The sequence below is a fragment of the Polypterus senegalus genome, chromosome 13 (genome assembly GCF_016835505.1).
Source record: "Polypterus senegalus isolate Bchr_013 chromosome 13, ASM1683550v1, whole genome shotgun sequence".
NCBI lineage: Eukaryota > Metazoa > Chordata > Cladistia > Polypteriformes > Polypteridae > Polypterus > Polypterus senegalus.
In genome coordinates, this window is record NC_053166.1 from 120,968,159 (window position 1) to 120,984,928 (window position 16,770).

General features: G+C 38.0%; 1 protein-coding gene across 4 annotated transcripts in view; it reads left to right on the forward strand.

The window, feature by feature from the left end:
• LOC120541890 (lateral signaling target protein 2 homolog) overlaps positions 1-16,770 on the forward strand; it is a 60,092-nt gene that overhangs the window by 11,930 nt on the left and 31,392 nt on the right. For all 4 annotated transcript variants that reach the window (XM_039773839.1, XM_039773838.1, XM_039773842.1 and 1 more), the window contains exons 3-6: positions 7,381-7,521; positions 11,148-11,285; positions 14,828-15,030; positions 16,669-16,758. In XM_039773839.1, coding sequence (XP_039629773.1) covers positions 7,381-7,521; positions 11,148-11,285; positions 14,828-15,030; positions 16,669-16,758 — 572 coding nt within the window. The remainder of the gene's footprint in view (positions 1-7,380; positions 7,522-11,147; positions 11,286-14,827; positions 15,031-16,668; positions 16,759-16,770) is intronic.

Genomic DNA, 16,770 nt, shown 5'->3' on the forward strand with positions numbered 1-16,770 from the left:
TTTCCTTTTTTCCACAACATTGATTTGAGACTAAAAGTTATAAACATTGCAAATGTTTTTTTCAGAAAAAAATTGTTCTGTTTTTATTTCTAACCATAGCCATACTAAAGGTTGGGGTGGTGACTCTGAAGCTGGGGATCTGCACTGGCAATTGGAATGTTGCCGGTTCGAATCCTGTAAAATGCCAAAAGGGTCTTTGCTCTGTTGGGCCCTTGGGCAAGGCCCTTAACCTGCAATTGCTCCGTCCTGGGTATGACGTTAATCTGCATCCATCCCTGCATTTCGGCCCTCCAACCTGCAGGGAAAAACTTGGGGGTTGGTGGCAGAATTGGCACTCCAGTCACCATAGAAAAACCTCACCCTGTTCCACTACATCTGAACTAGTGTGGTGCTGAGGTATCACCCGTTGCATGGTTGCACTCGGGTCCTAATCTGGATCCTGAGTTGGTTTGTTGTGTGGTGGGTGAGGTGATGCACTGTATCAGTGCGTGCTCCTAACCTCTCCTCCATACTAAAGTTTTCCTGTGTGTGTCACACCATGCAAACTTTAAATGGCTAAAAGTACCCCTTGAAATCATTTTACAGGTGAAGCGTATAGCACGGTCTTTTAGGAGCACATGCAGTGTGCCTTGACTGACTTTGGTGCAAGCATTCGTGCACCTATGCCATATCTTCAACTGCCCTCATTCTGCATAGATCATGGCCAGACTAAGACCCTCTTAGACTCCCAAGTTAAACCTCAAAAGGCCCCCTCCTGATTTTGCCTCACTACCTCCTTTTAAGACACCCCAGGCGCATCAATATATTCCCAAATTCTATACATCACATATGTAAGTTTATAAATTTATTATTATTGTAATTTTTTATTTATCCAAGGTGACTTACAACATTTGAAATACAGTTGGTTACATTTCTTCTGTTTTTTTCCAATTAAAGCACAGGGAGGTGGAGTGATTTGCGCATGGTCATGCAGTGTCAGTCTGAGGATTTAAACCCGCAATCTCAGGGTTTGAACTTTTGAAGTCTTAATCCCTACACCACCACGATTAAAGTATGAAGTTTTAGATTTTTCTGCCAGGTCAACTTGTCCTTCATGTTTTGTCCATTTACGTACTGCAAGGTATGTAACAAACCAATTGATGAGCGTAATATCACATTTTTTGTTTTTACAGTTAATAAAAATGAAATGTTTTTAAAAGGCCTGTGACCACTTTATGGCAAAAAAGTGATATGTATTGGAGTATTTTGGAGCCCATAAAATGTAAAAGACCAGTAAGGGATTCCTTAATTCGGGCTTGACACTGTATGGTGTGTCTTATCAACTGCAGTGGCCTTGTGGTCTGCCACATTGTTGTTCATGTCTGTGTCGATGACTCTACGGAATTAGACCGCACTTTGAAGCGGTGAGATCATCCCTCTCTTGACTATCTGTAAGGACATTCTCATTGTTTTTAGATGCAGTATTTATGGCTTGTTTAATGTACTTGTTCAAATCATTATTATTATTATTTAAATGTCAGTTGTAGTTGTCAGCAAAACAGTGTCTTTTGCTTCTCTCTCTCATTTTTTAATTATTCTTTATGATGCACTTCTGGGCTCTGGTTTTGAATGACCTTAACACATCAAATGTAAGATCTCATAAAGGTGACCTATTAGACACTTGCTCTAATTGTGCCCCATCCATATCAGCCAACCAGGACTCGTATTTTTTCTTTTAAAAGCTTTATTTAAGTCTAATTGGGCTTATAATCATTAATGATCAAGTGGCGCAGAATTTGTTTAGGATAGCGGATTGCTGTATTGTTGATGAAAACTTGGACTTTTCTAGTTATTAGACTTTTTGATGTGTGAAGTCCCCTTTGTGAGCTGGGCACAAGGGTGTGCACCCAAGTCACCCTAATGATAGGCCTGGCCAGGCCATACACATTTTTCCTAATGCTATGACAATTCACAATGGCACACTTAAATAATACTTTCCTGATTATGTAACATTTTTTCATCTGGCTTTCCCAGCAGATTCCACAGAAGGCAGGGGGGCCTCCACTTTCAGCTCTTTCACATGTTTTCCTGTAGTTTAACAGACTGACCATATTTACCTATCACCTCCCCCAATTCCTTCTTGTAACCACAACAACACTCCGGCATGCCTGTGTTTGTCATAGTATATGAACTTTAAAATGATTGAATTCACACCAAAAACACTTTGCAGTGGAGGCATCCATTCTTACCATATCACCAAACCAAATCTGGAAAAATGCTAGTGACAAGCCAGCATGGATTTTTGTGGCAGCTCAGCAAATGCTGATATACCAGAAGCTGAATGTAATGACTTTCTGTTTATCTAGTAATACTAAACCACTACAGATTTTGAGCCTGCTGTTATGGCTGTTCTATCAGCTAACTAATCCAAAATCAAGCAGTACAAATGCACTGGCAACTTGCATTATATAGAAAATGTGTCCATTGTAAGTGATAGCGACACTGCTTACAGGTATCGCATGCAACCACTGAAGTGCAGTAAGTGGCTAGCAAGTACAGCTGCATATTGTATCTCCATTCTGTGTGTGCTAATACTAATAACAATCTCTGTCCTATTTATAGTGTGCTAAAACTGGTACAGTGCCAGATAAGGTTATTTAACCAAGTGCTGAAAAATGCTGGATGTAAAATTGTAACAGTTAACTGTTTTGCACTGTACTTTAAGTTGAAATGTACCAGCATCCTCACTGAATATGTTACAAAAGGGGTACTAAAGTCTTCACTCAGTTACAGCATATCTCAGGTTAAGTTGCCCTTCTGGGTACTATGATCAAATGTAGTTTTATGGCAAATGTCATTTGGTGAATGTGATATTTGTGTAAATCAATCTGTCAGGTGTCTTATGCAGATTCATTTATGAAAAGTAGAGACAAAGGAGTGCAGGAAGACTGTGGCAAATACTCCATTCCCTTCCATGATGTGGAAATTTATGATTAACCTTTGCTTATCCTAAGGCAATTCTTCCAAATAGTTGCCTATATGGGTTGCTGATTCATGTTTTTAGAGTGACTATATGCTTTATCACATTACCTGTGGCGATTAATTAAAAAAGGGAAAAGGCACATACACTCACTGCCTCTGCACTCCCTCTGTGTTCTCTTGCATCTCCGCATTTATTGAAAAATGCAGCATGTTGCAACAGTGTAAATGAAGCAAAAACATCATTGTGAGTTAAGGAGACAACACGCCCTGCCAGTCGCCGCTGGCGCTTGTGGGGCACACTGCAAGGGCTAATTTTTGCCAACTTTCTGACCGCCTCTTCAGTATGTCAAGGATGCTTGCTGCCCATTACCAACCTACACGTTCAGTCTTGCTGATAGATGCGCCCGCAGCCCCACCTTGCCTGAGCCACAAGGATTGGTCTGCACCTGCCTGATTGCATTCCAGCTCAAGCCAGTCTGGCTGCTTCCCTAGCACCGTCTAGAGGAGTGAGTCCTGGCTTGCAGACAATAATTAAAGAGTTTACGCCACGTCAAGTCATGGTGGGCACCATAAAGGACAATATAACATGATACTGTGGTAGGGATGCACAGGCAATGTCTAGACACCAAGTATTTGTGAGTCTAGATCACCTGCTTTCTTTGCAGCAATGCCGGCCACGTATGTCAATAGAGGAGACAGTGCGGAAAGCTGGGTAATGTGTTGGTAATATGCCCACACATGCATATCATCCCCAGTTGCCAGAGATGTAGCCAAAAACGTCATCTGTACTCAATTAGGTATCCCTTGTCTAATATTGCGTCATGGATCTGGGATGATGGAAATGTGATGTTTCATCAAAATTAAATAATACTTCTGCCCGCAATCTCAGAATCTCAGAATCCTGTCTTTACAAAGATACTGTGAAAGCATACAGTCTTCATAATTTTTAAGTCATTCTGGTTTTCCTCCCAAGAATATGTGTGTTAGGTTAACTGAGCCTTAACTAACTCTGTATGAGTGAGTGTGGGTGTGTGCATGATTATCATGATCAGCTGGTTTCCTGTGTAGGAGTTGTTCATGCCTTGTGCTCAAAGCGACAGGGGTAAGCTACCTCCCTACCACCCTAGAACTTACAAAGTGTGCATTGGTAGTGGATGGATGGATGCACAAACTATACAAACGGAGTTCTAAAATGTAACACTTCAGAACCTACGATGAGCAGTGTAATATAGTCAATATAGACTTGGAAATTGTTTCAGAGTAGAATATTTTGTAATGGAAATTATGTACTACAACTACTTATCTGCAGTGTTTTCAATGGTTCTAATATTTTTCGAGTTCGGTGGTCTGCCTATGTGTATATAATAATGCCACACAATCTTCAAACTCTCAAACTCATTCTTTTTTTCTAATTCCATTATTTTATTTACTTCATTTTATATAAAACCAAATATCATTCAAAATGTACCAATTTTCTGAGGTTTAGCTTATGCAGTGTTGGCAGGCACCTTAGTTTATACAAGCACTTAATAATCTGCCTGATCATGTACTTCATTATACAGTTACTGGTTTAATTGCAAACTCTGTGTGTCAGGAGAAACAGCAGCTGAATTATTTTGTTCATGATTAATTTATTGGATTCATTGTTATGAAAATCCCTCTTGGAAAAAGCAGATCACTTTAAACTTGTTTTTCCCACTAGTATTTATTTTTCGCTATTATTATTACTGTATTTTTTCCCATGTCCTATGAATTGGCTTGAGGTTTCAGCATCAAGACTGCTTTGTAAGTACACTTTACCCAAGACACTGCTTACATAAAACCAAAATGAAATCAGAGATCAAAACGTCTGACTGTGTGTCTGTGGTGTATGAAAAATCCCTTGTTCTGATGCAAAACAAATTAAATGTGTACAAGGACAATAGACAGTATTTGACCTGTAGCACACATCAGTGCTTTATCAACATAACATCAACATTTATTTTTGTAGCACATATTCATACACAGGATGTAGCTCAAAGTGCTTTACAAGATGTCAAAGAAACAGTTACAAAAAAAGAAAAAAGTTAAGGAAAGTTAGGAAAGAATATTAATGAATAAGAAATAAAAAATAAATCAATACCAGCTTATATAAGATAGATATATAATAAGTAAAAATATGTTGTATTCTAATTCTCTAAAGATGAGACCAACGATTATGTCAGATGGTTTGGGAGGACATGAAAAAAATCTCCAGGCAAGCTGGAGAAAAATAAACAAAACCTGCAGGAGTTCAGAGGCCAAAAGACTTCCCAGCCCCAACTAGGCATTCTACCTAACATACTGTAAATGATCTTAAGTCATCCATCATTGTTTCCAGGCTTTTTCCAAGAGGATTCAATGTGGTGGATCTTAGGGATAGCTGTAGCACCCGTCTTCATTCGAGCATCACAACAAGTGGTGGTGGTAAAAAATGCCAACGCAGAGAAACTGGAAAAGAAGGCAGAGAAAAGTAGACATTAGTAATGATTGCAAATCCCTGAAGAATATAATTCTATGCATGTATATTCTATTAAGAGTCCAATTAAAATGTAGTTATGAAAAGACCATATTTAAATAATGGGTTTTTAGCAGTTTTTTTAAATATTCCACAGTGTTAGCCTGGCAAATTTCAGTTGGTAAAGTGTTCCAGATGTTTGGTGCATAACATCAAAAGGCCACCTCACCACTTCTTTTATGCTGAGCTCCTGGAACAATAAGCAGACCACTACTAGAAGATCTAAAGTTCCGACTTGGAATGTAGGGAGGCAGATACTCCAAATAATGTTGCTCCTACCTATATCTTGAAGTGTTTATATTGTTAGTAGTATTTTAAAGTCCTTTCTAAACAACACAGATAACCAATGTAACAAAGCTAAAATTGGTGAGGTGTGTTCAGATTTTTTTTGTCTTGTTAAGATTCTTGCTTCTGCATTCTGAACTAATTGTAACTGGTTGATGTCTTTGTTAGGTAATTTTTTTAGGAGTGCATTATAAAAATCTAGATGACTTAAAAAAAATGTAAATTAATTTGCAGTGGTATTAAAGGTCTAACTTCTGCAGTTTTCCTTAAGTGAAAAAAACGAGTCCTAATAATCTGGTTAACGTGTGATTTAAAGTTTAGGTCAGAATCCATGATTACACCCAAATTCTATACCTTTTTCTTAACTTGTAATGTCAGCACATCAAGTGTATTTCTAATATCCTCATTATTTCCATTTTTATCGATTGCTGTCTGGTTTTTTTTTCCCTTATTTAGCTGGAGAAAGATACTACACATCCATTCAGAACACACAAAAATTTTACAAAATTATTGCAGGTATATCTGTAAAATGTTTAATTGCACTGGATATTGACTGACTGTCACTGAGTGTCATTCACATCTTCTTTTTAAAGTCACTGTGTTTAACTGATATTACTCATGCAATGGTATTCTCAAGTCCTACTAAATAAATTCTTTAAACTTGAAAATTTTGCTATCTTTTCATATATAGGGTGGTCCAGATGTAATTATGCAATTTCCATTATGCTATAACTTAAGTTTATTACATAGAGAATTCACAAAAAATTATTTTTGTTGCCGATAGATGGCAGCGAAATCAGTGAATTAATTCAATGTAAGTCCATTTGCGTTTATTATATTTCGAACAATTCTTTTGTCTTGTATTGTTTTCCTGCATTGCATTAAAAGTTGCATAATTAGATCTGATAGCAGCAAAAAAAAAAAACCAAAAACAAACAAAAGAAACCACAATTGAGCAATTTTTAAACCTCAGATTTAATTTCCATTGTTGAAATAGTATGCAGAACTCTGTAAAACTCACTGGGGTACAGAGCACTTTGTTATAAAGTTTAACTGGAGACATATAAATACGTATTGCACTTGTTCATTTGATCCTTTTACCCTGAACAACTTACAAATAACTGGCTGTCCATAGTAAAGCTGTTCCTACTAGTATTCTGCACTAAAGTTACTCATTCCCGACCACACAGTGAGTCAGTGGTGGAGACTGAACCAACTGCCTTGTACTTTACAATCTAGTCTCTTAGTGACCAGGGAAATGCACTGTTTGTTGACTCCATTTTGTATTTGTACAAAGGGGATGTGGCAGTAGCTTTATTGAAGAAAAGGGCATAAATCACAGAAGTGCAAAATGTTAACTTACTGTTATTTATTTAGTGACTTTGCCATGTATAACAGTTAAGGTATAGTCGGTTTAAGGTAGTTGCTTAATGACATCCAAATCAGTCAAAATCAAAGTCAAAACTTACTTCAGTGCTTTAAGCAATATATTTAAAAAACCTTGAAGTGGCATGATGTCTCAGTGCAATGATGATAATGTGTCAATGTGCTTCATCACCTGGCTCTCACAATTTTGCTGCTGCCTTCTTGTCTTGTAGAGGTCTGACATGCGACCTTTGGCTCAGTTCTACTATGCTGATGAAGATGTGACACGGGTGACAGCAGAGTTAAATGGACTCGACCTCAGGAAGGACCTGCAGAAATATCTTCTATTGCTTCACCAGCTCAGGACACTACAGGTAAATCCAGCACTGGTTCAAGGCTGTTCAAGTTAACAGTAAATCCTACATTTTAATGATTTGTGGAAGTAGTAGTACTTGTAACACTCAACAACAACAACATTTATTTATATAGCACATTTTCATACAAATAATGTAGCTCAAAGTGCTTTACATGATGAAGAGAAAATAAAGACAAAGTAAGAATTAAAATAAAAGAACACTAAGTAACATAGAATAAAAGTAAAGTCCGATGGCCAGGGAGGACAGAAAAAGCAAAACAAACTCCAGACGGCTGGAGAAAAAATAAAATCTGCAGGGGTTCCAGGCCATTAGACCGCCCAGGCCCCCTCTAGGCATTCTACCTAACATAAATGATCAGTCCTCATTGTATTCAGGGTTCTCATGGAAGGACTTGATGACGGTCAAGTGGGCTTCTGGCCTTTAATCCACCAATGTAGGGACATCATGGTGCTTTGATCACGTGGTTGGTTGCGCAAATTGCCACCACAGAAAACTGGAAAAAGAACAGAAGAGAGAGTAGGGGTTAGTACGGATTTTGGAGCCACCATGAATAGTAATGATAATTAATTGAATATTTAGAGCATCAGGATTAAACCAAAATTAAGTTATGAGAATGCCATGTTAAAGTAATGTGTTTTTAGCAGTTTTTTTAAAAGTGCTCCACTGTATTAGCCTGGCGAATTCCTATTGGCAGGCTATTCCATATTTTAGGTGCTTAACAGCAGAAGGCCGCCTCACCACTTCTTTTAAGTTTAGCTCTTGGAATTCTAAGCAGACACTCATTTGAAGATCTAAGGTTACGATTTGGAATGTAAGGTGTCAAACATTCCGAAATATAAGATGGAGTGAGATTATTTAAGGCTTTGTAAGCAGTATTTTAAAGCCAATTCTGAATGACACAGGTAACCGGTGTAGTGACATCAAAACTGGAGAAATGTGCTCAGATTTTCTTTTCCTAGTTAGGATTCTAGCAGCTGCATTCTGCACTAATTGCAATTGATTGATGTCTTTTTTTGGGGTAGTCCTGAGAGGAGTGCGTTATAGTAATCTAGTCGACTGAAAACAAAAGTGTGAACTAATTTCTCAGCATCTTTCAATGATATAAGAGGTCTAACTTTTGCTATATTTCTTAAGTGAAAAAATGCTGTCCTAGTGATCTGATTAATATGAGATTTAAAATTCAGGCCAGAGTCAGTAGTTACCCCTAAATTCTTTACCTCCGTCTTGACATTTAATCCTAATGCATCAAGTTTATTTCTAATAACCTCATTATATCCAATCACTAAAATTTCAGTTTTCTCTTTGTTTAGCTTGAGAAAATTACTACTCATCCATTCAGAAACACAAGTAAGACACTGTGTTAGTGAATCAACAGAGTCGGGGTCATCAGTTGCTATTGACAAATACAGCTGCGTGTCATCAGCATAGCTGTGGTAGCTCACGTTATGCCCCGAGATAATCTAAGCTAATGGAAGCATGTAGATTGAAAAGAGCAGTGGACCCAGAGTAGTGCCTTGTGGAACACCATATAGAATATCATGTGTCTTTGAAGTATAATTACCACAACTAACAAAGAATTTTCTACCTGCCAGGTAGGATTCAAACCAATTTAAGACACTGCCAGAGAGGCCCACCCACTGACTAAGGCGATTTCTAAGAATATTGTGATCAATGGTATCAAATGCAGCACTCAGATCTAAGAGGATGAGAACAGATAAACTGCCTCTGTCTGCATTTACCCGCAAGTCATTTACTACTTTAACGAGTGCAGTTTCTGTACTGTAATTTGTTCTGAAACCCGACTGAAACTTATCAAGAATAGCATGTTTACTGAGGTGGTCATTTAGGTGCATAATGACTGCTTTCTCTAGAATTTTACTTAAGAAAGGCAGGTTTAGAAATAGGTCTAAAATTTTCAAAAGCAGAGGAGTCAAGATTATTTTTCTTGAGTAGGGGTTTAACTAAAGCAGTCTTAAGACAGTCTGGGAAGACCCCTGTATCTAATGACGAGTTTACTATGTCAAGAATATTATCAATTAGCATGCCCGATACTTCTTTGAAAAAACTTGTTGGTACTGGGTCAAGGACACAGGTGGAGAGTCTCAGTTGAGAAATTATTTTATATAAATCAGGTAAATCTATCCTGGTGAAAGAATTTAATTTGTTTATAATGGAGTACTGGGGCTTAAGAGGATTAACGTTGGGGAGATGTACTATATTATTTCTAATATCATTAATAACCTCACAAGTTTCACTGGAAGTATTGTGGAGGCATTCCATTGAGTTACCTGGGTTTAGCAGACGATCAATCGTATATAATAAGACTCTGGGATTACTAGCATTGTTATTTATAGTTCTAGAGAAATTGCAGCGCCTCTCAAGACGGACTCTATTATTGTATTCTGTTATTTTAACCTTCAATATCTCATAGTGGATAGTTAGTTTAGTTTTTCTCCATTTACGCTCAGCTCTCCGGCATGTTCTCTTTAAACCAGACACTCTTTGAGCCTTCCATGGTATAACAATGTTAAAAGATTTTTTAACTGTCTTTTCAGGTGTGACTATGTCAGCAGCAGCTCTCACTTTAGTAGTAAAAATTTCCACCTCCTCTATGCAACTTTAAAATGAATAACATAAAACACAAAGTAAAACATCTATACCTCATACTGCATAAAGTGTTTTACAACTAAATTCATGGGCATTCCAGTGGTTACTGCTGCTCTTTCACAGATTCAGCATTTTCGGTTTGGCTACCATGTTTGTAGCTATCCATGTGGAGTATGTCACAGAGGTGCATATTAGATTAGCTGATGATTCTAAACTGGCCCTTTGTGTTTGTAAGTGGGCTCTACAATGGACTCTGGTCTTCAAACCAGTTAAGATTTTTTGATAATATCCAGAAAAAGCATGGATAGGCAAAATATAACGAATGCTTGTAAGGGTCATGTTGATACTCTGGTCTCTCTTGAAATTCAGATGTGTGCTGTGCTATTTGGCAGCTCTTACCTTCTTATATGTGCTGTGCTGTGAACATTAATCTTTTAATTTGGTGAAACATCAGCTAGGTGATAGTACATAGAAATGATCAGATAGTTCAGCATGTATAAACTTTTAATAAACTGGTAGAAGTCGCTGCAGTCTGTACATATGGCAATAAAAATGCTACAAATCTATAAATATTTTTTATGATGGCATCAAAGTAGAAATTAAACGAAGGAAAAGAGAGAGGTGAGCCCACCTTTATAATACAGAAATTCTAACTGTGACAAGGGAAAGTTGTCTTTTTGGTACTCCATGTATACAGTAAAGAATACTAAGAGTTCTGCTTTGCTTGAAATTGTACTGTTCATGTTTTCCAGTGTCTTACTAACACCCCTATCTCTAGTTTAAAAGATAACATCTCTTAGTTCAGGATAAGAAACCAACTGGACACATCAGAAATCGTACAAAGTTCCTTTGAAAATGATAGAGTGTGTGTGTGTGTTTTGGGAAGCACAAGTGACACTTCAATCACTTAGCTGTACTAGTGCACTATGGGTCACCTGTCAGTTTTCCAAGAGGATTAATGTGTACAACATGCCACAGGACATCACGCGGTAACAACCTTTTGTAATTCACAATAGGACCGCATGCTGCAAACTATTGAGGCAGTGATGGAAGAGTGCATTCCTAACCAGAGACAGAGCCGACAGTACCAGATCAAATTCCCAGACGAGATCCTACATGAGAATCTTGGAGTTCAGCTGTGGTTTGCTGCAGAGGTAAGTATTGTTTTTGAAATTCTCCAGGCTATATTAACAGCTATTGAGGCAATCGACTGATCAGTGTATGCCTGGGGGCATACATTTCCTAGGACTCTGGTTTTTCTCTGGCACTCCTCCCATATCCCAAAGTCATGAATGTTTGGTTAATTGTCAGTTTGAAATTGGCCCCATGTCAGTGTGGGTGTGTATGCGAGTGGGTGTATCAGTGGACTGGTGCTCTGTTTAGAGTTGTTCTCTTCCTTAAATCTGATGCTGCCAGAACGAGATCTGACCGTGAAGTGGATTTAGCAGGGTGGTTAAGTAGTATGAATTAGTATGAATATGGAACTTTGACTGTGATGTATAGTTTTTGCTGCTCTTTTTCATTCATCCAACCAACTGTTTCTTAAGCATTACTGTGCCTTTGTGAAAGGATACCATGGGCCAGGGATACTTTTACTTATAGGGTTTCCGTTGGAGATACCCTCACGCCAATGTTCAAACATGTTTTCCTTTACGTACCACCTTGTTATCTGGTGTGTTTTGTATTTTACTGCTTTCTTAACACCTTTAAATGATGCTTGCCTCTAAAGGTGTTATCTGTCCACTGTTATATAATAAATCAATAACCTGCGTATATAAGGCCCCTGTGAGCAGTCTGTTGGTCAGTTTGGCTTTAATGACATGATCCAAAGAGGAAGTGTGAGTCTGAGACACACGGGCACAGAATAGTAAAGGCAAAGGAGACAAACCGAGTGTTGCCTTCAAAGGCGGGAAATTTAAAAGTGGACAGAAGATGAAGAAGGTGTCTCGAAATGACAGAGTCTGAGAAGCTGGCTTTACGGGAGTGCTTCTTGAGAGAAGTTTAGACACACAAGGATACAGAGGAAATGCACTGAAGGTAAAGGTAGGGCAAGACATATCAATATTTTTAAACTCTTCTATTACCTGTCTTCAGTAGGTAATTTTGCTAGCATGAAATAAAGACTGAATGACTTAGAGTGCCTTTCTGAACATGCACTACAAACCATACGTCTGCATTGTACAATTATAAAGCCAAGCTTTCAAAGCTGCAGAACTGTAGTTGGCATCACTTGTTGAGTTTTACTTGTGCATTCAATATCACAAACAACTGAATAATTTGTGAGGCATTAGCTCTCATGCCAATTCTTAGAAAAATCATTCAGTAATTGTTTATTTTTATGTGTAACCGCATCACTAGAACTTAAACAAATTCTGAAAATATGAGATTAAAAATACAGGTGCTGGTCATAAAATTAGAATATCATGACAAAGTTGATTTATTTCAGTAATTCCATTCAAAAAGTGAAACTTGTATATTAGATTCATTCATTACACACAGACTGGTGTATTTCAAATGTTTATTTCTTTTAATTTTGATGATTATAACTGACAACTAATGAAAGTCCCAAATTCAGTATCTCGGAAAATTAGAATATTGTGAAAAGGTTCAATATTGAAGACACCTGGTGCCACACTCTAATCAGCTAATTAACTTAAAACACCTGCAAAATCCTTTAAATGGTCTCTCAGTCTAGTTCTGTAGGCTACACAATCATGGGGAAGACTGCTGACTTGACCGTTGTCCAAAAGATGACCATTGACACCTTGCACAAGGAGGGCAAGACACAAAAGGTCATTGCTAAAGAGGCTGGCTGTTCACAGAGCTCTGTGTCCAAGCACATTAATAGAGAGGCGAAGGGAAGGACAAGATGTGGTAGAAAAAAGTGTACAAGCAATAGAGATAACCGCACCCTGGAGAGGATTGTGAAACAAAACCCATTCAAAACTGTGGGGGAGATTCACAAAGAGTGGACTGCAGCTGGAGTCAGTGCTTCAAGAACCACCACGCACAGACGTATGCAAGACATGGGTTTCAGCTGTCGCATTCCTTGTGTCAAGCCACTCATGAACAAGAGACAGCGTCAGAAGCGTCTCGCCTGGGCTAAAGACAAAAAAGGACTTGACTGATGCTGAATGGTCCAAAGTTATGTTCTCTGATGATAGTAAATTTTGCATTTCCTTTGGAAATCAAAGTCCCAGAGTCTGGAGAAAGAGAGGAGAGACACAGAATCCACGTTGCTTGGGGTCCAGTGTAAAGTTTCCACAGTCAGTGATGGTTTGGGGTGCCATGTCATCTGCTGGTGTTGGTCCATTGTGTTTTCTGAGGTCCAAGGTCAATGCAGTCGTCTACCAGGAAGTTTTAGAGCACTTCATGCTTCCTGCTGCTGACGAACTTTATGGAGATGCAAATTTCATTTTCCAACAGGACCTGGCACCTGCACACAGTGCCAAAGCTACCAGTACCTGGTTAAAGGACCATGGTATCTCTGTTCTTGATTGGCCAGCAAACTCGACTGACCTTAACCACATAGAAAATCTATGGGGTATTGTGAAGAGGAAGATGCAATACGCCAGACCCAACAATTCAGAAGAGCTGAAGGCCACTATCAGAGCAACATGGACTCTCATAACACCTGAGCAGTGCCACAGACTGATCGACTTCATGCCATGCCGCATTGCTGCAGTAATTCAGGCCAAAGGAGCCCCAACTAAACATTGAGTGCTGTACATACTCATACTTCTCATGTTCATAACTTTCAGTTGGCCAACATTTCTAAAAATTACTTTTTTGTATTGGTCTTAATTGATATTCTAATTTTCCGAGATACTAAATTTGGGACTTTCATTAGTTGTCAGTTATAATCATCAAAATTAAAAGAAATAAACATTTGAAATACATCAGTCTGTATGTAATGAATGAATCTAATATACAAGTTTCACTTTTTGAATGGAATTACTGAAATAAATCAACTTTGTCATGATATTCTAATTTTATGACCAGTACCTGTACATTACATGTGTGTCATAGCAGATGCAACCAGCACAGTACAAGTAAATCAACAGGATAGTTGAAACATGCATACATACTTAGGATGATGATGGCATCTATATTAAGAGCAGCAAAAGCAGTTTTAAGACGTTTGAAAACTGTATGAATTTCGTAAAAAGGTTAAGGTAGATTGTTTTGTTATTATTCAGTAAGTGGTATCTGGTGATGATGTGGGTAGAGAGAGAAAGTCAATACCAGAAGATTTCTTCCACTCTATGGGTTCAAATGAGACCTACAAAGGGTAAGTAGTGGAGACGGAAATTCTGGAGATTCTGTTCTTATTGAGCTAGATAGATAGATACTTTATTAATCCCAAGGAGAAATTCACATTAAATACTTACCAAGACACATACAGTCTTATGAAAACAGGCATCCAATGCTTGTTGGTTTACATCTGGAGTAAAGAGAAATTCTAAGCGTGCATAATTGGTGCACGATCTTGAACATAACTATCTTATGTGTGCAGTGGTTGAGAGTAGCCTAAGTGGCAAGATACTATAGGTGCAAAGCAAATTTGCATTGTGCTTACCATATTTGCCTCCAGGTGTTTTAACATTTAAAGAATTATTTAAATTTACAGAATATACAGTGATATTTTCACTTTCCTGTCTTATGATTTATCTTTTGAATACCCCTACTTTGATAGTGTCTTTCTGCTGGTTCCTTCCTGGAAGTTCGAGAGGCAGAGGGACTTCTATTACGCCCACTGGCAGAAGACCTGCTTCGCTCACTGGAGGTGGTAAGACTGCTGCTGAGGGAACAAAGTTTGGGTGACTTTCGAAGTTACTCGGCCCATGTGCAAGAGGCCCTTCTCCAATATGACCACTCCTACTGCCAGTTTGAACTCAGGTATGGCCTTTAGTGTTGTCAGCATTTAGCAGTGAAAAACAACTTAAAGCTGTGCTGGCTATGTAGTGTGTTGGTAGAAGTGTTTAAATTGTGCCCTTTATGAAGAAGAATGTACCAATTTTCTTTAGATTTTTAACTGTATTTTAAACCATGCTTTCAAAGAATATTAAAAATGTCAACAAAATGAATTTAAGGCACGTGTTTACTAATTTAGATTTATGTTCATACAGTATATTCTACTGTTCACTGGCAAGAAATCCATTTTAATGACCATTGGGATCCATTAGCAGTGGTAGAAAGTGCCTTTGCCTCAGAGCTAGATTTCATTTTCCCAGGCTAGCATTCTTTCTCTGCACGAGACTACTTCCACCATCTAGGCACAGTTTTTCTAACTGGGTGGTACAGCAGAGACCTCTCACCCTCAGCGGGATGAGTGGCTTTTGGAAATGGATGGAAATATTCTTGCACAAAGTATTTTAATTTGTTACTGAATTACTTGATGAGCTAGGGGAGGTTCAGCCCCCCATATAAGGAAAGGGCTTCCCTGAAAGGATTACTTGTAAAATTTTGATGTAATCCCTTTATCACTTAAAAGATTAGTTTTCAATTGTTTAATTAATTACAATGGTGGTTAAAAAATAAATAGGTAAACTAACTACTTTTTCACAAATTTTCATTTTGGTGACTGCTGTTTTCATTATGCTGCGATTGCATTAACCGTCAACCCAATGTAGCACTGGCCCTGTCAAACTGGAATTCACTTTTATAGTTTTTATGTGAAAAGCACACAAACATGCAAGTAGTCTTAGTCAAGTGTTTGTGATCTACATAGAGTGCAAAGTCACTCTTGAACATTCATTACCGTTTCTTTTCTGTGTCTTTCTAACAAGAAAATGCCAAAAATAAAACACAGAAAGCCTTGCTTGCTAAGGTTGGTTTTGTTAGTATATTCATTAAAGTGAACACACAAATACATTTATTTTTGATTTTCAAAAACGCAAGTATTTATTTCCTGTTTTCTTTTGTGGGTGTTTTATGTATTTGTGTCATGCAGTTTTGGGAAAAATCTTCTCAGTATAGAATATGCATATTTATTGACACTAGTGATGTTTGACCTGCAAGGTGTAACATGCTATGCTGTCATCATGAATAGGGTAAAAGTGATATGCTGCTACTAGTTTACCAAAAATTTCATTATAGATAAGATGCATTTAGCCAGGTATGAACATGCAAAGGAGGAACTGTCTTTGATGGAATGTTTGTTCTGCATTCCATGACTAATTGGCACCAAGCCTAGGGTTGGTTTCTGCCTTGCATTCAGTGTTGCCAAAGTAGGTTCTGACCCTATGACTTGGATTTAGCCTAATTTGGTTTAGAAATTGGTTGGATATGAGAATGTGTGATATTCATTCTAAATTTCTCCCACATTAAGTTGAACCAGACAATTTCTGTGCATACCGAAGCAGTTGTACTACATATACTGTAATGTTTCTCACACTCCTTTCTTGCATTTTGGCTAAGCCAGCTCTGACTTTTTTTTCCAGTGCTAGATACTCTTACTTCCTTCTGAAAACCCAGATTCTTTGCACACTTCCTGCAAAGGACAAAATTTTAATAACCTGTCCTGCCTTTTTCCAGATATATTTCCACTGTGATTCCAGTAAAGTCAGCTGAAGAATTGCAACAGCAGCAGGAGATTGTAGTGCTTTTTTGTGAGACTGTTAGCAGGTAAGAGTGAAA